The sequence below is a fragment of the Epinephelus lanceolatus genome, chromosome 3 (assembly GCF_041903045.1).
Source record: "Epinephelus lanceolatus isolate andai-2023 chromosome 3, ASM4190304v1, whole genome shotgun sequence".
Classification (NCBI taxonomy): domain Eukaryota; kingdom Metazoa; phylum Chordata; class Actinopteri; order Perciformes; family Serranidae; genus Epinephelus; species Epinephelus lanceolatus.
The window spans coordinates 6,435,191-6,458,615 of NC_135736.1; the positions used below are offsets into that span (position 1 = coordinate 6,435,191).

Consider the following 23,425-nt stretch of genomic DNA (forward strand, 5'->3'; position numbering starts at 1 on the left):
TATCATGGGCTTGCAAGGATGAATACAGAAAAGAGACAGACAGACCCCTTACTATTAGGGTCATGATGGGCAAAGTTGTCAAGTGTGGTGTGTTTAGGCTTGTTTTGATATTGTGGTAAGTGAGTCTATAAATTCTTATTGGAGGTATCTAAAAAAGTGTGTTGAAGGTAGACTATGAAACTGCTGGAGTTGTTGGAAGGATGACAGTTTCCCTTCAATATATAAGTCTCCAATTATGGCAATATGTTTGTCTTTCCAAACAGAAAAAATTGGATCAACCAAACCTGGAGGAAAAGCATGTTTTTTTAAGCAGACAGGGCTATCTGTGTATACTGTGGGTAGAAACAGAAAGGACTGCTTCCATATTCTTAACGTATTTAGAATAATCTGGCTAGTTATATATGATGGAATCTTTACCTTCGCTGGATTATTTAAAAGTGCAGGAAGAGAAGTATACCCACAGTCTGCGGGTTCAATCTGAAGCCAGGCAGGCATGGTGGAATCTGTCAAAGAGCTATTATGCCAAAGGTATAAAACTTTCAGGTTTGTGGCCCAATAGTAAAATTTAAACTGAGGGAGGCAAAAATCACCCTTGAACTTATCCTTCTCTAGATGTTTCTTTGATATTTTGGCCACTTTACTGTTCCATATAAATGCTGAGATGATAGAGTCCAATTTCTTAAAGTAGTTTAATGGTATATGGACTGGCAAGCATTGAAAGATGTACAAGAATCTGGGGAACATAACCATTTTTAGGGCACTGATGCAACTGACTAAAGAAATTGCCAGTGTATTCCAATTTTAAATATTTCTCTTCAATCGCTGGATCTTGTTTTCCCAATTGGACTTTAGGAGATCACCATATTTCCAGGTTGCAATAATATCCAAACTCTTAATTTGGTTATTTACAATTCTGAATGGCATTGTGCTTAGAAACTCTGAGTCTACATTATCTGATATTGGAAGTAATTCGCTCTTATCCCAGTTAATAGAATACCCTGAAAGACCTCTGACAGTTTCAATTAAATGCAGAAGAGGAGGGAGAGAAATTTTGGGACTCAATAAGAACAAAGTTATGTCATCTGCAAAAAGTGACAGATGATGTTTCGTTTCATGTATTTGAATAGGGTTATAATCAGGGTTTGTTCTGATCTCACTGGTAAAGACTTCAATGCATAGCACGAGCAGCCTTGTAGGATGCCTCTATGTAGGTAAAATGGCTGTGATATCTCCCCGTTGGTAAGGAGGTTGGGTGAAGATGATCCTAATTCAATTTATGAACAAGTTGCCAAAGCCAAAGCGGTGTAGAGTAGACAGCATGAATTCCCATTCGATATGGTCAAATGCCTTTTCTGCATCTAAGGCGATGACCACACCCTCTGCTTTGTGGTTGTGATACATTATATCAAAAAGGTGGTGTAGATTTGAGTAGATGTGATGGCCAGGTACAAATCCAGTTTGGTCGGGGCGTGTACGTTTGTGAATGTGGTTACTCAGTCTGTTTGACAGCACTTCACTCAGAATCTTCATTTCCATTTGGAGCAAGGATATAGGGCGGTAGGAAGACATATTTAAAGGGTCTATCTTTTTTCAGTATAATAGAGCAAATTTGGTAGTACAGAGGCTTCTTTTGCATATTCTAGCATCTGTAAAAGTTATGGGCCAAAATTAGATAAAGGTGATTTTTAAAATTCAATGCTAAATCCATCTGGACCTGGGGATTTGTTATTCGGGAACTGAATAATGGCAGTCTTAATCTACTCTAGAGTGAGCTCAGTGTCTAGAGACTGCACTGCCCCAGCATCTAGTGTGAGAAGGTTGCAGTTTGCCAGAAACTTGTTAATAGTGTCAGAGTCAACAGTACATTTAGCTTTGTTAATCTCACTTGGGGATGTTGTCAACTTGCCTTTTTAATCTCTGATTTTGTCAGTGGCATGGGAGGCTTGTGTATGCCTTAGCTGTCTGGCCAACAGGCTGTGTGGCTTATCACCAAACTCAAAGTATTTTTGTTGTGTGTTGTAGAGCATGGAGTCAACATGTTCTGTTAGGATGGTGTTGTGTTCAAATTTCATTTTGGTGATTGCCTCCAAAGTTGCGTCAGAAGGATTTGCTTTATATAAGGTTTCCAGTTTTGCAATATCTGTAATCGGTTCAATAAGACGACTGTCATCGTTTTTCTTTTTGTTGGCTACAAATGGGATTATATAACCCCTAATAACTACCTTCAGAGATTCCAATAAGTTCGAATCATTACCATCGCCAGTATCATTTTCAGAAAAGAAATGCGGAATGTGTTTGTCTTTTAACAGCATTGCGTCAAAATGCCATTGTCCATTCTGAAGTATCTGTTCACCTAACTTTATCGTCATGGATAGTGGGGCGTGGTTGGATATTAGAATGGGGTGGAACATTATTTTATCAACTACTGAAATCAGTTTAGAATCAAGGAGAAATTTATCTATACAGGAGCACGTTTTGTGAACTGGAATTTAAACTTTCCATCAGTGTTTTTAGGTGAATGCCAGAGTTTGATTGTTGAAGTGTTTTTGTAAATTGTTTATCTAAGAGAGGATCAATTATACAATTAAAGTCTCCACCAATCACAATATTGTCTGAAAAGTTTGGTATGGCATTGAAAACCTTTTGAAAAAAAAAAAAATGGGATCATCAAAGTTAGGGCCATATAGATCCACAGGTGTAACTGGTACAGAGTTCAAAGAGCCAGATACAATAAGATACCTCCCGTCAGGATCAGATACTGTAGATGAGTGAATGTAGGGGATATTTTTCCTAAACAATATTGCCACAACCCTTGCTTTGGCATTGAAGTTAGACTGGTAAATCTCATCTATCCAACTGACCTTTAGTTTATCTTTAAACTTGTATTTCACATGCGTTTCCTGTAGAAACAGTAGATCTGCTGACAGAGCTTTTAATTGTGAGAAAACCTTGGCACATTTTATAATATGGCCCAAACCTCTAAAATTCCAGCTCACCATTTTGTACCTATCCCAATGTGCTTGAGCTACTGGTGATTTAGGTGGCATCACAATATGTATAAAGAAAATACAGGTTGCCAGAAAAACAAAAGCCTCACGGTGTGTGGCGAGGAAAGGTTCAGCATCATTTGGGTTGGTTAATGTGTGCGATGTGCCATCCACCATCATCTTAAAGCGAGCTGGATGCAGAAAGCCATAGTGGATTTTAGCCGCTTTACATTTCTCCCTAACGGTGTCAAATTGTTTACGTTATTGTTTAGTGCATGGCCTCTTGGGTCAGGTCTGGAAAAAAGGAGATCTTCTTCTTGTTGTATCAGATGCCTCAAGACGAGGTCCTGGTGTTGTTGGTAGTGTAGCCTGGCAATGAGAGATCTCTGAGGGACACTGTCGGCAGGTCAGGCGGCAAGAGACCGGTGAGCAGGGTCAACTATAAACTCCGTGCCGAAGTGTTCCTTTCCCAGAAGAGACGGTATCAGCTCCATATTAAACTCTGTGGGTTGCCCTCTCTCGACACCCTCAGGGATCCCGACCATAAGGCTATTGTGTCGTCTTGATCTGGATTCCAGGTCTTCTAGTTTGGCTTTCATGTGTTTTACTTGAGGGAGCTACAGAGCGACTCCAACTCACCCAGCTGGGTGTCGTGGTTGTTGACACCAGTTTCAAGCGACAGGACACGCTTTCTGGTTTCCATGACATCTGACTGAAGCTTTTGAATTTGAGATGAAAGACCGACAAACTTGGCTTCTAGGTTTTTGTCTAACTTTGTGATAGCAAGAAGCAGGTCTGATGGCGAAGGTTCCTTTGATGTTTGATGTAAAGCCAGCCTCCATTTTTGCAGGGCTTGCCTCGTGGATTTTCTCTAGCGCATCTGTTTTTCTTTCGCTCAAACACATGTCCAGTATCATTTTTTTGGGTGCAGTTTTCTCATTCTTCTTGGGGACAGGTTTAGGAGGCATCATGTGCAAAGTTCAGGTTGTAAAGTCCAAAGAAATCTGTGTTTAAAACGATTATATGTGGAGCTGTCTAAACAATCATCTACTCCATTGCACATCTAGCCACAGACCCCCATGTTCTCCATTTTCGCCTCGTGTCTGAATACCCTCAATTCCTATAAGGCAAGTCAACACTGTAAGGGGGGTAAGGGTGAAACTAATGCTAAGATGGGCTAACCAGCTTCAAGGGTTGTGTACAGATATGAGAGTGATATAGTTCTTCTTATCTAACTTTTCTCTGTGGGCAAAAAAGCAAAGCAAGTTGTATTTCCTGGATTTTCTTAGTATTTCCCAGAATGTCAAAGTATTCTTTCAAATAAGCACAGAGAGCTATTAAATGTAAATGTCATTTGCCTTATTAACAACACTGTAAGAGTTTATTATCTATTATTATTTGTTTAATTATCCACAAAACACTACATATGAGCATACCATGAGGAGATTCTTCTCACATCAGATTAGTCAGTTTTTCCCCTCACAGTGTGAGAGAAAAGAAGTAACAAAAACAACAACTTGTGCAGCTATAGGAGTAATTAGATGTCCTCTCTATATTTTTTTACTTTTTATTCATGCCACCCATAGGATGCTGTATCGCTGAATATCCAGCAAAACGCTTGATAAACCACATGTGACCAAACAGGAATTAAATTTGAACTTAAAGCCCCGCTCTTCTCTTCTTATTCACTTCAATTCGAATTTTATTTATAGAGCTCAATATCACAAATCACAATTTGCCTCAGAGGGCTTTACAGCATACGACATCCCTCTGTCCTTAGGACCCTCACAGCGGATACAGAAAAACTCTCTCTCTCTCTCAAAAAAAACCTTGAAAGGGGAAAAAAACGGTAGAAACCTCAGGAAGAACAACTGAGAAGGGATCCCTCTTCCAGGATGGACAGACTTGCAATAGATGTCGTACAGAACAGATCAACATTATAAATGTGCAGTAATCCATATGACAAAATGATATGAATGAGAGACCGAGAGAGACAGAGTCAGAGAGAGATGCAGGGCAGACAGTAATGATGATGCCTCCTACTACAGCAGCAGCACAACTACGACCCATGAACCAGGCGTAGCTGTGATACGAGGGAACCTGCAAGACAGTGGAGCGCAAAGGCTTTGGAGAAGAAGCCGAGTTAGTGACATGCAGTAAAGCCAAGTTAGCGATATGCAGTAATAGGACATGAATGTTGGCAACTGAAGAAGAACCAACTTTTCAGAAACTAAGGAGAGAGAGAGAAGGAGAGAAGGTGCTCTGTGTATTATATAGGAGGTCCCCTGGCAGACTAGGCCCATGTCAGCCTAACTAGGGGCTGGACCAAGACAACCCTGAGCCAGCCCTAACTATATGCTTATATTAAAAAGGAAAGTCTTATGGCCCCTTAATTGTCTGACCTTGACTATACTGACTTGTATCTGTGCAAAGCTTGTTACTAGAGAGATGTTTTCACATTTCCTCTAAGGGGGCAATGTCTGTGCACTTCCCTAAAATCTGAGATTCAAGTGTATACCTGGCAGCTAGATTAGGTATGTTAATAACATGAAAGCAAATCGCTGTCTAATGTGGGAAACATATCGAAAGGAGAACAGACTTGGACACAACACAAGAAACTTGAAACTTTCAGTACAGAGTGCAACTTGTCAGAAAGAGAGAGTTAGAATTAGCATGGTAAAAGGTCTGACAGCAAACAGTTGAATGTGCAGTTTTTGGATGCAAACCAGAGGCTGGAGCTTCCTTCCGCTATCTACCAAAAACGCCATCATAGCAGATATTATTGTATGTTTCACAAACACTCACGCTGTAAGCCACTGCCATTCTGATACGAAGCCGGTTGCTGTATTGCGCTGAAATGCGTCAGGACAACAATGCAAGTTAAGGGGGCAAAAGTCCAAGTGGGGGAGCTAGATGGATGGTGAATGGGTCCAACAACCACCAACTTTCACCTGGGAGGCCGGCATTCACCCATGTGAACGTAAAGCCAAACCAGTTCTTTTGTCCTAAACCCAACCATGTCCCTATGTTGCCTGAACCCAACCACGTGCATGTGTTGGCTAAACGTAACCACATGCGTTTGTTGTTGAAGGAAAATATTGTCAATTTGCCGTGCTGTACCGACATAGCGCATTTATTTTGAAAGAGACTGTATGCAAACTGTTCATTTCCTATGAAAATGAAAGTGTATTTTAAAAACAGACAATGCATGTAACGGGTTGAAGTTGACACGGTGTCACAGAACCAATGCACCCAGGGTACCTTGTTCATATGTTGACGTTGGAAGTCCTTGACCAAATGTCTTTATGTAACAAGGTTGGATTGAGAATGTGTTGCTCTATCAACTCAAAAAGTGCGAATATGTCAGTTTTGTCTACATGGCTAATTTCCTCTGCCCCCGAGTGGCAAAAAAATCTGTTATTACAGTTTTAAGTCACAAGTTAACATCTTATAATTCTGACATCTTGTCGGGCAGTATAAAATAGGCAGCAGAATTTAGTCTAATAATGTTACTGGATGACACTGATGATAAAGGTTTGTAAGGGGATTCACTGTGAGAGAACGGGGTGCTCAGTGCCTATTAAAAGTGACTCAGCTTCCTCTTGCAGACTAGGTGCCAAATATTGTGCAAGTATTGTGTTTCATACCATAATAGTAACTGAACAGAGCAAATAGAATTCACCTATATCTGAATGACAAAAAACATGAAGCCAGTTAGGTTATGTATTCCACGTGTAATCAGGGCTTTTGTTTTTGCTTAATAGGATTTGTCTACAAGCAGTCATTGTGTTTTATTTTTCGGTCTCTCCTCTTTAGTTTCTGTCTCCGCTCCAAAGATCACAGTGGTCGGCAGGGCAGTCCTAGGACAGCCCATCAAGATCCTCTGTCAGTCGGAAATTGGCAGCCTGCCAATAAACTACACGCTGATTAGGGGATACACCGACTTGAGCACAATTGTTGTCAAGCTGCCCTTTCAACAAGCTCTCTTCACAGTCAACATCACCAAGCCTGATGAAATCAGTGAGTACATGTGCAGAGCAAAGAATAGTCACAAGATCCGGGATGGTGTGCGCAGTGGAGGACTCAACGCTAACGTCACAGGTAAATCCATCTTTACATGGTTGATATGAATATCACTGAGGGGATAACTACATGGAAATAGTTTTGATGAGACACTGCAGATCTATATCAGTTTTATTAAAGGGCATATAACTCAATATATACATGTACACACACACACACACACACATATATATATATATATATATATATATATATATATATATATATATATTTACAACTAACAAAACAATCTCAGATCAAAGTCCATTGAGAAGCTGGTCTGGAGCTTTTAGACTGAACCACACATCCTTTCTTAATAGATGGAATTACCCAGGTTGTCATTAAACAGTTTTTCCAGCTCCTGTTGTCAAGGTCATGATTGACCTTTGCCATTATTTCATTGTACAATTTAACTGATACAAAATACAAAAAACTGTGATTAATCTCTTGTTATGTTTCTTGTAATCTCAGTTTATAATTGATACAGTGCTGACTAATCTCACCTCTTCTACTCCACCTCTTCCTCTCCCAGTGCCTCTGACGCAGCCAACCCTGACCGTCATTCCCCATCTACCAGAAATCTCTGAGGGAGATCATCTCTACCTCATATGTGGTGTTAAAGGCACTCCACCGGTAACCTTCAAGTGGTACCGTGATGGCCACGAACAACCGCTGTACACCACCACCTCCAACAAGAACAACACAGACTACCAGGTCCCCACTTTGTCCAAAGAGCACAGTGGCACATACTACTGCGAGGCTTTCAACCACGCCAACAAAGTCCGCAGTGACCGGGTCACCATAGAGGGTGAGACTGATGGGTATTAACAGTCAATAGGGACCCCACCTGTTCCTGACCTGCTGTTCTGTGACTGACCCTAACCTCTGGGGCTACTAAAAATAATTTTCCCCTCAGAGACTGAAATTAAATGTGACATTCAGGGCATATCTATGATTCAAAGTTTGGGGTGAGACTGTCTGTACATGGCTCTCAACATGGAGGGGGCTGAGTCTGCAGCTAGCAGCTAACAGTGCTAACTCAATAAACAGTGCTAACAATGGTAAAAGTGCTGACAAAGCTAACATTGTTACAAAGATAACATTGATACCTGCAGGTAACACTGTTGGCCAAAGGTGGGTGCTACACTTCACTTAGCTAGCCAGCAGGATACACCATGGATGTATAAAGAGAACTGGCTAAGCATGAAGACACAAAGTTTGACTTGTGTAACTATTGCATAGTAAAGTTTAACCAGCTCCCAACAGAGGTCAGTGCTTCAATGCTTTTCATCCAAATTATATCTTATCTTGAGATACATTTTTGATGGCTCACTCACTTTTAGCAGTATGGTTTTGGTCTCAAAAAGCAGTCAATCACTTAGACTGCTCAGATGTTACAGCTACAGCTGGCTTACAACAAGTGCAGACTATGTGTGTGTTTGGCCTACAGATTGACTTACTGCTAGCAAGGCTGAAAAATCTAGGTTTCTACCACTACAGCTGTAGACAGCAGGATGTGGTGTCAGTCTCTCAGAATTTATGGAGAAAGGGACTTATCAGGGAAAACATAATGCTTAGTAAAAGATACTTCGTTGGTAGGACAAGTCCTTCCAAGTTGAGTTAAGCATCCTTCCCAGCATTCAGTGAACACATTTTGGAACAGGCTAGAGAGTGCCTAGGTGTACGTCATTGAAGAGGCCCTGCCTTCAATTCCAGCAAATCATGCACAAAGATTTGTGGGTACTTCATGCCCGCTGAGGATACACACACTTAAAAATTCTCTGACAGAAGGACTCAGTCCTCAGTAGAATCTGAAGGATCCTTGACAATGGAACAGTCCTTGGGCAGGTTTCATTGGTGTAGCCTCCTTGAAATGCAGCCATTTAAGGATCCTTCCTTGACTTTGAAAAAAAACACACCAATTTGTTTGTTTGTAAATCCCTTTGTGCCCTTTGTGTATCTTGTCAAACCTTTTTTATTCTTCTCTTCTTTTCTCTGTCATGGACAATCTTTGTCATCCTGTCCCTTTTTTTACGCTCCCCTTCTTTCCCCATGTGTTCCGGTTTGTCACTGACTTTCTCTTCTTTCTGTCTCTCTATCACTCTCCATAGTGCGCCAGGCTTTATGGAAGAAAGCGGTGATCGGGGGCTTCTGTCTGCTGGCGGTGATTGTGTTGGTAGTGGTGGCTGTGCTGTGCTTCAGATCCAAGAGAGGTAGAGAGACCTACAGTCCTCCAGCAACTCAGGCCTCTTATGTCTAACTATGTATGAAAACCAACCTTCCTCCACCTACATCCTCCTGCTCCCCTCCTCACCTCTCCTCTCTTATTGTAGGTCAAAGAGAAGCAGCTGCTGAATTGTCAGTGTGAGTTGGCTCGACTACTTGCTCCCTCTGAATGTGAAAGATACTGTAGAAGTTAGTTACAGTTTATCTAGTTTTATTAGCTGGCATAGTTGAGGGTCTGTGAGTGTTTGATAGCTTTTAATGAACCATACTGGTTATTTTGCATGACTGTACTGTAAACCCAGCCAAGAAATAGTGGCATAACCTTCTGTAGATTATATATTTTTTTAAATTTGGGTTTTTGTGTGCATTAAACAAACAAAACAGGTGTTAATTATTGATATTTGAAGGTGCTAGTTTGCAGATTACCTGGGCACAGAGCCCCGTCTCCAAACTCCAGTTTCTCATATAACGTAAGATACACCAGAGGTGTGGAATTGAGTGACATGACTTGGACTCAAGTCAGGCTTGAGTCACAAATTTAATGACTTTAGACTCAACAAAATTAAAAAAGACTAGGAACCTGACTTGGATCAGTGACTCGTGACCTCTCTTGGACTTGAGCCTTTTAACTTGAAAATATGGAACTTGTCTGTCTTGACCCAAGATTTGAGTGCAAAGACCTGCGACTTAATTGTGACTTGTAAAACAATGACTTGGTTCCACCTCTTCAGAACACAGACTAGAGTGCTATCCATCTACTTCTCTGACTTAGAAGAAAGCAATAAAGGATATTATGTAATGCATTTAATTCATTAAGCCTAAGGGAAATTACAGTGTTCCAGTTGCCAAGTCTTGTAAATCTCTAAAAAAAAATAAACAAGTAGAGGTCAGAGGTGTGGACTCGAGTCACATGACTTAGACACGAGTTACAAATTTGATGACTTTAGACTCGACTTGGCAAAATCAAAAAAGACTTGCAACTCCACTTGGAGTTAAACACCAATGACTTGTAACCTCACTTGGACTTGAGCATTTTTGACTTGAAAATACTTGATACCTTCCTCCAAACCCAAAGCTTAGAAAGTATGTTATTTAAAAACTATGCCAGAAATCTATTAATTACCTGTATCAATAATGGTTTTCTTTCATTCAGACATGAAACATGCTAAAACATAATGATTTCTAATGATGCCAAAAGATTTCATAGTTTTTTTCTCACTTACTCAATGTGGTCTTTCCAGGACAGTTGTTCATCTACTAATACACCTAAGAATTTTGCAGAAGTAACTGGATTGATTTCAATGTTATTGATGAATAGTTTAGCATCTTCCTTTGAGCGACTTTTATTTTTATTGCTGAAAAATACAAAATTAGATTTTTTGACATTTAGAAAATTTGTTCATTCTAAACCATTTTCCAGTAAATGGCAGGGTATAATTGGTTTCTCTTACCAAGGAACAAAAGTTTGCTTGTGACAGGACAATATTAGTAATAACAACAAAGAGGGTGGGTAATGTAGTATCAGACATCCAGGTAAAGTCATTTTTATGTAAAAGAGGCTCAAGTATAGAGCCTTGAGGCACTCCACAATATAGTTGATTTTATTTGAGATACAACCATTTATAGATACATATTGATCTCTGTTCCCAAGCTAATTACTAAGCCAGCTAATAACCACATGCTGAAAGCCATAATGGTGAGGTTACCATATCAAACACTTTTGAAAAGTCCAAGAATATGCCAGTTGCAAATGTATTATTGCCCAATGCTGTGGTGATGTTATCTATAAGTTGTGGGAGAGCCATATATGTTGAATGAATGTAAATTTAATACATTGTCTGCTGTTAAAATGGTGTTACATTTGGTAAGAACAAATTATGACTTGCTGAGGACTTGGAATTCAAAGTTTAGGACTTTGGACTTGATTCGGGACTTGCCTGTCTTGGTTTTGGACTTGACTCAGGACTTGACTGCAAAGACTGGAGACTTACTCGTGACTTGCAAAACAATGACTTGGTCCCACCTCTTTCACTGTTAGAGGTTTGTTATCTGTTAAATAAAAAGAGTTGTTTGGCAGAATTAAAGTGAAGGAATACATAAAAAGTACAAAAACTCCCAAACTTAAGGACCACCAGTATGGTTATTGAAGTGCATTATTAGCGTGTAGCAGACTTTATTGCATATAGTTTTAATGCTTTAGATAATTTTGGCATTGAGTAGATTTTTCCTTGACTTCATTGCCGCCCGAGCTGACTTTATTTTCACCATCTCTCAGAAAGCCTTCGAGCCCTAAATCAGATGACTCTTTAACAGTGAATCTAACCCACAACACAGAGGTTTATAACGCAGCCACAGGTAGCTCGGTTTTACTATTCATCTGTATACCACTGACTATCCTCATTAGTCATCATCTTAACAGCCATGAGTCATTTCTCTCGCCTCAAAAGTCATAGCATGTTTCTTGTTGTAGCCACAGCAACTCATCCCATCATCCATGTTCTAATATGCATGCAGGGCCCATGTTGTGGTGACCCGGCTACCTCTGTTTATAGAACCATCTATTTTGCTTTCAGTTATAGATTTCCTGATCAAGTTGATGTGCACGTACAACATGTGTATGTTTGAGTGTATTGTCTTCATCTATCTCTGACTGTTTGCATGTACAGTGTGTTTGTGTCTAAGTATGTCTTTGCAGAGGCAGGAAAAGTAGGATGTTGTTAGAATGCAGTTTTTGTAGGAAGTGAACCCTCTGAGGTACAAGCTGTGTTTATGCAGGAAGAAGCTGCTTAAGTAGTTAAATCATGGTACATGGCAGTGATTGTCAATTGTTGCAAACTGCTTAGAGCACCCATTATCATCTTCTTCCAGACGCAGCGCCACTCTATGATGGCAAGGAGGGGAGAGTGACCAATGGGGCGCGAGATAGCGTGGCGTCGCTTCCCGTTGACATCAGCAACAGGAGCAGCTACAGTATCCCAGCCACAGTGTAGAGATGCCCCACAATCGGCGGGACTTGAATTTGACTTTTTTTTTTAACTTTTAAAGAAAAGGAATTTCAAAGAAAGGACTTTGAGAGCAAGAATGCAAAGGAACTGAAGAGACAGTAATCCTGCTTGTGATGTCAAGTGTTGTAGGATTTGGACATTTTCTTCACTGATGAGTTTCCTCATCAGGACCCGCTGCTCCCTCTCCCCTCCTCCTGCAATCTAGATGACCTTTGATTTTATACTTAACATTATTGTCTTTGTCCTTTTGTTTCTTTCATCACCATGTCTGTGTGATTCCATGTCTTTTATTGTTACAACTGCTCTGTTTGTCTGATGTGCATGTTTTAAGGCCCAGTGTTTAGGATTTAGGGGGATATATTGGCAGAAATGTAATATAATAGGTATGTTTTCTTTAGTGTAAAATCTCCTTAAACTAAAAATTGTTGTTTCATTACCTGAGAATGAGCCATTTATATTGACATAGGGAGTGGGTCCTCGTCCACAATAATCACTTAATCATAAGCAAGTAAAAACTTCCCTAACATCTAGATCTTAAGTTATCAGAGGAAAAGGTGCTGTGCCAAACAGCACCCAAGACACACTGATTTGTAAAAATGAAACTGCTTTATTCACTGTTTTTTTACCTGTTTCAATCATCGGGTCTGTTTGTTTTGGAGAAGAAGAGACCTCTGAAGATAATTTGGCTCTTGGTAAAAACCTACTGAATAAGGAACACTGTAGGAATTTTATGCAGGAGAAGTTTCAGCTGGTTGTAATCTGCAATCCTCACTGCTAAATGCTGCTAAAATCCCCCCTAAGTCTTACACACTGTTCCTTTAAATGGGTATGGGGACAGATTGATTTGTATATACATTTTATCACCATCACAGGAAATGTGTGTGTATATTTTTGGTTGAGACACTTGTAGAATAAAGATGTTGGTTTTATTTAGAAGTGTGTCAGAACCATTCATTTTGCTTCAGTTATTGTACCTGAGGCTAACTTTATATGCTTAAAAAGTCTTATACTGCACAAAATGTTAAGTCAAAGAACATGTTTATTATGATCATGCCTGAATTAAGCTTTCCATTACAGTATTTGTCTAAGCACAGGCCCAAGAATACCAGCATAACATGAGGTTGATTCATTTCCTAAAACAGAACACACACCAGAGACTTCCTTGTAAAGTTGAAACAATAGAGCCTGCAAAAAACTTCCTATGTTGGCACAGAGCAGGTTGTGGGGGGGTTCAGTGTTGATAAAACTGGTGGTGTAAGGGAGGGTGGGGCTTATTATGTTTCAAACCAGGCAAGTTTGAATGCAAGCAGCAGGTGGAGGAAATTAATCACGTAAGCCTTGCTCAAGTTGTGTGTGAGATTACATTACCAACTGGGAAGTTGCAATGGGAAATTGTTTTAGCCAGAACTTATTGTGCAGCCGCTGCTGAATTAACAGCCTATTGTGCACAAGGCAGTGGGAGAAATCTGTATGTACCAGATGAAGACTTGAAATCTGCTCCTTTGTTACTGGTTTTATTTTAGAAGCAACAAAGCTGCAGGCCAAATTGTAGGGATGTGTATCTCATCTCTTCGTTATTGCTTTAAACACAGATTATAATCTTGATCTCAGACTTTTGGTAATATAAAAATAGTTGGACATTTTGGGAAATATGTGTAGTTGCTTGTTGAGAGTTACTTGAGAAGAATGACCTGACTATGATGTGACCCCCCCTTAAAACCACAGCTTTAAATTTTTACACTTTGTTTTATGTATGGATCAAACAAACAAGATAAAACACATTATCAAAGTTGACATTGTACAGAGTTGGGTTGTTTCCAGTCCTAATGCTAAGCTAAGCTAACTGGTTGCTGGCAGTAACTTCATATTTAGCAAATAGACTAAAGAGTGGTATCAATCTTACAATAAAACTCAGCATGAAAGTGAATATGTGTTTTTACTCAAAAGTTCCTGTAAGAATAAGACACAACTACTAGATGTCAGGTGATTCTTATACAGGTGGCTCCGTAATGTGTCATTTTACTGTTAACCTGTTACCTATACCCATTACGGTAAATTTCTTTATTCTAATTAGTGCAGAATTTTTACAGTGTAATTAAAGTCTGGGTTTGGCAGCCCTTCTTATGACCTGATGTGTGTCTATGTGTTTCACAGTGAGGGTTGACAACGCAGCAGTCAGTGTGTGGAGCGAGCGACCACCTGAAGCAGGTGAGCTGGGCTTGTCAAGTTCAATGAAAGCACGTATATGTAACATGGTGAACTTACTAAGAATTGAGCCTCACTTTCACTTTTTTTCTCAAAGGTCCAGTGTTTAGAATTTAGGGGGATAGAAATTAAATATATCATTTTCATAACAATGTTTTCATTTGTGGGTAATTACCTGAAACTAAGAATTATGTTTTTGTTACCTTAGAATGGGCTGTTTACAGACAGGGTCCTCTTTCACAGAGTCTACCATGCTGTTTCTACAGTAGCCCAGAAGTGACAAACTGAAAACTGGTTCTAATAAGGGCCATTTACATTTTCACTCTCCTACACGCTTGGCACATGGGAAAGTTTGACTGCTAGCTGTCGCTAAATTCTACACATTGGACCTTTAAAGCCTAACATGTAACTTTTGCTGAACAGCAGCCACTGTGGCAACAACGTCCACATTTGGGCTAATGGTAAATACTAAAATGTAGTGTAAAAGTTGCAGTCATAATGTCAACAAACTGACTCACTAATTTCAGTTGCACAGCAATATATCTACCAAAGGTGTGCTAACATTAGCTAACATTAGCCACTGGACATATCAGACCAAGTAAGGCTAGCAGCAAACTGTCTGAATGTATTGTATTAAAATGAGCTTATGAATTTAACTTTCCATTTGTAAGATGCAGAATGTGTCGTTTCATTTGTTTTTTTAAAAAAGTGACATATCTCACTTTAAGTGTAATAACTTCCTGAACCAGTTATAGAGGGTAAACTCTACCTCTTAAAAATAGCGATGGGCAGAAATGAACAAACAAACTTTTGAACGAGTCGTTTTAGTATCTGTGATGTACCAGGTCAAAGTGTTGAACGTCTGCGTGTTCACAAATCCCCAACTTTCCCCACCTGCCTCTCGCTGTTATTGTATGGTACTGCTCACGCTGCCTGCTACTCTAAGTAAATGAGAAGTGACTGAATCGGATTCAAGTCTACACAGACTGGCAGCTATACTCACTGAATGAGGCTAAACGAACCATTCTTATAGTGGGATAAGTGGGATGTCTGTTGCTTGCGCCTCAAAGCATAGTTATCTAGTTATCTACAGCAGTGGTTTCCAACTGGTGGGTTGTGTTCCAAAAGTGGGTCGTGGGCATATCCTGAATAGAACGCAAGTGAGTTGCTAACATTTCAAGTTTGGAAAAAACACACTTTATTTTTAAGTACAGTGAATTTCTGGTGCAGAGGTTTTATTTTTAAGTGCCGTTTCCAGCTGTTGAGAGAGAGTGGCCAATGGACAACTACTTGACAGAGACAGCAAACTAGCTCGACGACATGGCCAAATGCAAGCATAACGCTTAATGTATTAAACTGTGTGGACCTTGAACTAATGACTAAGGAGAAATCTGGACCAGTGGCTGGACCAGTTGGGAACCACACAGTATGTCAAGTCAAGTCAAATTTATTTATAAAGCACATTTAAAAACAGCAACCAACATAGATCAAAGCACAAATAAACACAAAGGCAACATCAGGAGGACGCTAAAGCTTTAGTAAAAAGGAACGTTTTTAGCCTTGATTTAAAAGAGTCAATGGAGGGGGCAAGTCTGACAGAGGGGGGAATGTTAAAAGCCCTAGGTCAGCCGACCTGAGGGATCTGGAGGTGGAGTATGGGGTTAAAAGTTCTGTCATGTAGGAGGGGGCCACTCCATTCAGGGCTTTGTATGTGAATAAAAGAGGTTTAAAATCAATATGGTACTGCACTGGCAGCCAGTGGAGAGAGGCTAGGACAGGGGTGATGTGGTCTCTCTTTCAGGTACCTGTCAAAAGTCTGGCTGCAGCGTTTTGTACTAAATGTTAACAGGAGAGAGATGACTGATTAATTCCAGTGTAAAGAGAGTTGCAGTAGTCCAAGCGGGTGGAAATGAAAGCATGGATGACTTTTTCTAGGTCCTTGAAACTGAGGAATGGTTTGATTTTTGAGATGGTGCGAAGTTGGAAAAAACTGGCTTCGACTACTGAGTTGACCTTTTGATCAAACGTGAGTGCAGAATCGAAAATGACACAGAAGTTTTTGACATGAGGTTGGATAAGAGTGGACAGGTTGCCAAGACTGTTGGATGTCAGGTTGATGTTGTCAGAGGGGCCAAAGAGAATGATTTCAGATTTAGCTTCATTTAGTCGAAGGAAGTTTACTGCCATCCAGGACTTTATTTCATTGATGCAGTTGAAGATATTGGTGAGTTTGGATTGGTCGTTTGGTTTGAGGGGAAGATAGAGCTGGGTGTCATCAGCATAGCAGTGGAAAGAGATTACATGTTTTTGAATGATTTGGTTTTCATTTTTGAATGAATGGTATGGTTGAAAGCTTCAGAAAAGGCCAGTAAGTGGACCTCAAATTGGGATTGTTTTGTCAATATGTTTTCAAGGTCAACAATGAACTTACATGCTAAAGAAAACAGTACCCTTATTATAATGGTTTATGAAGTCATGTAGAGGGTTTAGCATGTTTACAACGTTCATGTATTTCGGTGCAGCCAGCAACGAGGAGAGCAGCATGGGGTCAAACGAGCCTGATGTGGAGTACACCGAAGTGGTGCATCCCCGGCCAGTGGATCCTGCCAGAGGTAAACACATTACACACACACACACACACACACACACACACACACACACACACACAAAATTGTTCTGAGTCCATCTCCCAGCCTGTCTTTTTTTCTGCCAGTTTTGTTTCTTACCCTCCAAACTCTATTATTTTTATAACTGTCTGTCCGTCTGTATTAAATCTCCCCGCCAAAACCATTTTTCTCTATTTTGCCCACATTCCTTTACAGTCGATAATACAGACCAACACTTCCTGGGAGGGGCCTAATTACCCATAATTAATACATCTCCAAGTTGCTGTAACTGCGAGGTGAACTGGGATTTCCAGAATCACCACAGAAGTTATAAACAGGAAGGGTTGAGCTAATTGCCAGGCTGGTTGCTGATACTGGCTCCTTCTTCGTTATGGTCCCGTGCTCAAGGTCCCAACAGGCATGGAAGATGGCAGTTACAGAGTGTGACACAACCCGCCTTCTTTTAGATTTCTGCTAATGATAAATCAAACAGACAGTGTCTGCCAAACTTTGTCTTTTGATGTTTAGTCACACTAATGTGTTGCTTCTTACATTAACAGTCCCCCTGAGAAAAGGCACAGACACAGTGTACAGCGAGCTCCAAAACTCTCCACATGGTGAGTTTAACATGTTAAAAGCTGCACTGTTGACTGTTTTTATATCAACAATGGAGTAAATGATCAAGTGCAATTGTGAAAGGGGCTGCTCATAGTGACAAACCGATATCATCGCCAACTCTGCATTTCCCTTCAGCCCTGCCAAGCCTTTTAGCTTCTTCCAACTTATTGTTTTGGATTTCCAGCCCATAACTTTACTGTCTTGGTTCACTCACACTTCTTTCATCAGCCTCGTTTGTCACCATAGCAGGCAGCTGATAAACCCACCGTCCACTATCTGCCTATATAGTTAGCAACTAGCTAGGTAACAAAGTGGAGCATTTGCCAGCTAAAGAGACAGATATTTGGAAAGAAAGTTTACCCAAGCCAGCTACAGAACTGTGACCATATCCTGTTACTGCTGGCAGGAACTTCCTGTTATTAAAACAGCAGCCAGTTGCTGGATGTGTCTATCAAGCAGTCCATCAGAGTCCTAATGTTTCCTGTTCAGGAGTGACAAAATAATCCCAGGCTGTGGATAGAAGCATCTGTAAGGGAATATTTTAAATACTGAATCAGATGACAGGGGCAGGTCATGATGAATACAGTCTATGGCTGAAACAAAGGGCCTCTACAGAGGAAGAACAAGTGAATCAGCAAGCTCAGCCACGTCGTCGTAACTGTCATATGACTAATGAATAACTCTGAGGTGAGCAAGTGAGTGAGCAGGATACACACCCAACACACATTTAACCTGTGATGTTTTTTCCTTTAGGTGCTGCTGACCATCATGACTATGTGAGTAATCAGCTGCACAATCAAACAAGTTCTTCTTATAATTATCATTATATATCTTTATTTTCTTTTTGCTTGACTAAAACAAGCCTGTTTACACTACATATATAATTCATATGCTGTATGTATATATGTATATATATATATATATATACATATATATAATATATATATTATACTTACACAATATATTATAGTTACACAATTGTAGGCAGTTTTATTTTTTCAAAAAACAAAATCAAAAGTTCACATACTTTATTTGATATCCATAATAAACAGGATTTCTTGAAGACACTTGATTTCAATCTCTTAGAGTTTCTATTAAAACAGTTCACATGTCAGATCTGCCTTACATGTTGTAGATGGCCGCTGTGACTTTTCTCATTGACTCTTTATGAATGATTAAGTAAAAAACAAAAAACGATCTCATATCCACTGTATTGATATCTCAAACTCACCTCAATGTAGTTCAGTTCATTTCAGTTTTATTTGTAAAGCCAAATATCCCAAATCACAATTTGCCTCACAGGGCTTTGCAGCATACAACATCCCTCTGTCCTTAGGACCCTCACAGAGGATAAGGAAAAACTCCCCCCAGAAAAACTTTAACAGGGAAAAAAATGGTATTAACCTCAGGAAGAGCAACTGAGGAGGGATCCCTCTTCCAGGACGGACAGACGTGCAATAGATGTCGTATCGACCAGATAAACATAATGGGCTCTAGTTTTGCAGACTGGGCGAGGCGGGGGCGCAGTGCACCTGTGCTTCACCAACTGGGTGTGGCCAGGCGGATTTTGCAAGTCAATTCTAAAGATTTTGGGCTAGTTTTTAGTCTTCCGCCAAACAAGTCAAAAGGTGTTTATTTTGGTTCACATTTCTGTTCTGGAATTTATACAAAAAGTGCATATTAGACAGTGCCTCATGTGCATAATTAAATACAACATAACATTTTTGTAATACAAAAAATAATTGTTCTAATGTGAGTAATCAACTGGGGTTTCATTGAGATATTTATTAATTAAAGTTTTTACCCTATTCATCTGTAATATCTAATTTTGAGTCTAAAAATATATGGAATTTTACAATACATATCATTTTCTCAAAATGGATTTAATCTGAGCCAGAAATCTGTACTTCAATAGCACTTAAATACAGCAAAAGCCTCCCTATATTCTGAAGGTTTGTACAGAGCTGTTTATTCATATGTCATCCATAGCCTGATTTATACAAGATTGTATTCCTATAAACATGGTGAAATGGATTTTTTTTTATGGCTGTTGACACTTCACAAGTGATACTCTAAATCCCCTCTGTAAAAACCTTTGACTCTTATATGGAAACAACATGAAACAAGAATTTTAAACCTGATTTATCCAATGATCAGATTTCTGTTTTGGAAATATGTGCAAATTAGCATATATTTTGTTAGATAATACATCATTTGCATATTTAAACATACAGTTTCAGAAAAATTGTCATACAATAAAACAGTTGTCCTAATGTATGATACCAACTGGGGAAGTTTCATTGTGATGCTGTTAATTAGTTTTTACCCTAGTGTCTTAGTTTTTGTCTAAACATGTGTGGAATTTTACAGTGCATATCTTTAATGGTTGTTTTCTTAAAATGAGTTTTTTTTTTAATCTCAAACTCTGAGCCAGAAATTTCCTCTTCAGAAGCACTTAAATATACCAAACTTTCCAATTTTATTCCTCTCTATATTCGGAAGGTTTGCAGAGGGGTTTGTTCATATATCATCCATAGCCTGAGTTAAAGAATATTTTAGAAGAAGAAGATATACTTTATCAAACCCAAAGGGGAAATTCAATTTTTTCACTCTTGTCATATACACACAGGCCTGAAATACACACATGTGCACAGGTGCCCAGGGGGTGGGCTGGCGCCTCTCTGGCTGCCAGTCCACACTCCATGTTTGGTCTGGATGGGGTCTTGAGCCAGGGACCTTCTGGTTCCCAACACAAGTCCCTATGGACTGAACTACTGCTGCCCCAACTTTTCACATAAAAAGTTGGTGAAAATGTTTTGGGTTTTTTTTTTTGACAGTACTTTCTGCTTTATGGAGTGATAAAAAGAGACATCCATAAAGCCCTCAGTAAAAATCTTTCACTATAACAGGGCAACAAAAAGAATATATGAACCTAGCTTTATCCAGTGATCAGATTTCTGTTTTGGAAATATGTGCAAATTAGCATATATTTTATTAGATAATATATCATTTGCATATTCAAACATACAGTTTCAGAAAAATTGTCATACAATAAAACAGTTGTCTTAATGTAAGTAATCAGCTTGGGAAGTTCCATGGTGATAACTATTAGTTTAGTTTATTAGTTTGTTTTTATTACATAACACCTGTATACAGTACAGTCTCACTGATTATGGATAAATGTCATAATGCTAAAGTGTTTTAAAGCCTCCATTTACTTCCATTATATTACATCTATAACTAAGCTCATATGGTAAGTGAGTTTGACCAAACTTAATTTACTGTTAAGTCACACATGTAAAGTGGTCCCACAACTGTTCTTCACCATTATATTGAACAATGACTTATTTAATGATGTTTATACAGTAGCATTACTCATGTATGTTCCTTGTAAATGACTGAAATCATTGCTGTGTCTCTGCACCGGCTGCCTCTTGCTCACAGCGATCCTTTGCAGACCGCTAATCCAGAATGAGAGGGAAACGACTGTCAAAGTTTCCAGACAAGAACAAAGGCATTTGGGCTGGGGCTTCCTTCCCTATCACTCGATTACATCAGCGCCGTGGCCCAGTCAAATTACCTCCAAGCCCATCTCAGCCAGCACACTGTCCCCCAGCATGCCTTAATCACCGCTGCTCCTCACCGCACTGTTTGTCCCTACATGGTGTTGGAGGCGGCTAAAGAGAGGAATGTGAAATAATAAGCTAAGGATGTGACATCATGATCTAAAAACAGTTGATTCTTTCATCAGGGTATCTTCTTGATGGCAGATAACGCAGTTTGGCCTGACAGTAGTCTTATTATGGTTTGTCTGCTCCTCAGGAAACTCATGTTCAGTAGACAACCTGAAGTTTGTATTATGGGGAAAACAGAGCCTCCTCTGGTAGTGTGTTATTGGGTTTTGCTCCAGTAAAAATAGGGATTAGCACTTAGGTGGTTAGGGAGATGGATGAAAACAGTTTAAAATCAGATCTGAAGTCATGCAGGAGTAATTGTTTAGCTAAGATATTACCAGATGCCACAAAATAGATTTTATAACCTCAATGGTTTTAAATATCACAGTAATACTCATACTAAGCAATGGCACTGATGTGTACTTTAGTCTTAACTGCTTTGTGTTTAACGATCAGGTAATAAATGAATCAGCTACAACAGTGTTTAATGGCTCTGTTTTGTGTGTCAGCAGGGTTCAGTTGAGTACGCTGAGCTCAACAGTGAACAGCCTGAGATCAATCACTACCATCTAGAGGTCAACAACCACCAGGACCTGCCGGTGCCACTGGATTAGTGATCACCGCCTTCTTTTCTTCACACACTGCTTTGTTTCCATTCCCACACCCATCTCTTATCCACACTGCCAAGCACATTCTCTCTTTCCGATCTGTGAAATCACTGACTGTTAAGTTAGCTGTAAATACTGTTTCATATCAATAAAGGCATGCCACATATCCTTACTGTGTTTGCTGTTGGGTGTGTTTTTCTTGTGTGTAACAGCGGGTATTATATTACAGCTGCAAATAAATAAATAAATCTGATAAGCAGGAAAACTGTCATCATAGTCCGTCATCACTAACATCATCGTTTTATGTGTGTTTTTTTACTAAGACAAATAACACATAAACAACATATAGCAACACACAGCACGGTGCACATATACATATCATACATATCTGGGGGTCACATAGTCATGACTAAGCTTCCCTCAGACTCACCATTAGCATGTTAACCAATTCCTCCAAACAAGTACCATAACATATGCACATATACAATACATAGACACACATACACACATCTCCACAAATGATGTAATACATAAAATGGGCAAACACATGCTGACACACACACACACACACACACACACACAAATGTGCGTTAATAGAGGTAGGTGAATGGGCAAAACAAGTAACAACATAAAGTTTAGGTAAGTTAATGATAATATCAATAGTTATAATGATTGCAATAATAATGAAAGGGAATAGTCATATAAATATATGATAAGTAATTCTTCATCAGCATAATATGGTCCCGACAGGGCCAAATCTGATCCAGTGGGCACAGGGTCAGCACCGAATTGGGGCTGTCTATTCCCATCTTTACCCAAGGTTTAGTCGTTCCCATCCTTTAAGTAATCCTAGGGTTTGTAGTTTTCTTTTAGACACTAATCTTTTTTTTAGATACGTTTTGAATTCTGAAAGGTTAAGCTGTGTGGTAATTTTCGGTTTTATCATAAATGGTATGCTAAACAATATCACAATGTTACTAATCTCTGATTTGCTGCTACTCAAGTCCCCTAAAATTACTGTTTTTAAGTTAAATGTGTATTTATTATTGTGGATCATTAGCCACCTCTGGACTTTGTCTCAATTAACATATAATATATATATATATATATATATATATATATATATATATATATATGTATATATATGTATATATATATATATATATATATATATATATATATATATATATAAATATATTTTAAATTAATTTTACTTCCAATCATCCATGACTGGTCTCTAGTATATGGGCAGCATACTAGTTAATGTCTTTTTTAGCTATAGCATTTTTCTAAATGTTGGTTATTGATACAGTTATTTTATTATATTCCGGTGGTGTACATACTGGACCATATGGAAGATCATAATCTTACTGTTAGCATCTATTAAGTCATTTACAAATATAGTATTTGTATTATTTTTTTATTTACATAGGG

The 23,425-nt window shown here is 39.2% G+C and overlaps 1 protein-coding gene across 10 annotated transcripts in view; it reads left to right on the forward strand.

Moving 5' to 3' along the window:
- pecam1b (platelet and endothelial cell adhesion molecule 1b) overlaps positions 1-22,168 on the forward strand; it is a 32,694-nt gene extending 10,526 nt beyond the window's left edge. Inside the window, exons 7-16 of one of the 10 annotated variants that reach the window (XM_033625374.2) lie at positions 6,804-7,088; positions 7,582-7,857; positions 9,161-9,262; positions 9,383-9,413; positions 11,551-11,630; positions 14,435-14,488; positions 17,008-17,097; positions 17,652-17,708; positions 18,463-18,485; positions 21,896-22,168. In XM_033625374.2, coding sequence (XP_033481265.1) covers positions 6,804-7,088; positions 7,582-7,857; positions 9,161-9,262; positions 9,383-9,413; positions 11,551-11,630; positions 14,435-14,488; positions 17,008-17,097; positions 17,652-17,708; positions 18,463-18,485; positions 21,896-21,997 — 1,100 coding nt within the window. In that variant the 3' untranslated portion in view covers positions 21,998-22,168. Of the gene's footprint in view, positions 1-6,803; positions 7,089-7,581; positions 7,858-9,160; positions 9,314-9,382; positions 9,414-11,550; positions 11,631-12,143; positions 13,214-14,434; positions 14,489-17,007; positions 17,098-17,651; positions 17,709-18,462; positions 18,486-21,895 lie in introns of those variants that run through there. The other 9 variants (XM_033625376.2, XM_078163747.1, XM_033625377.2 and 6 more) reach the window with 9 other exon arrangements.
- Positions 22,169-23,425: the final 1,257 nt, after the last annotated feature.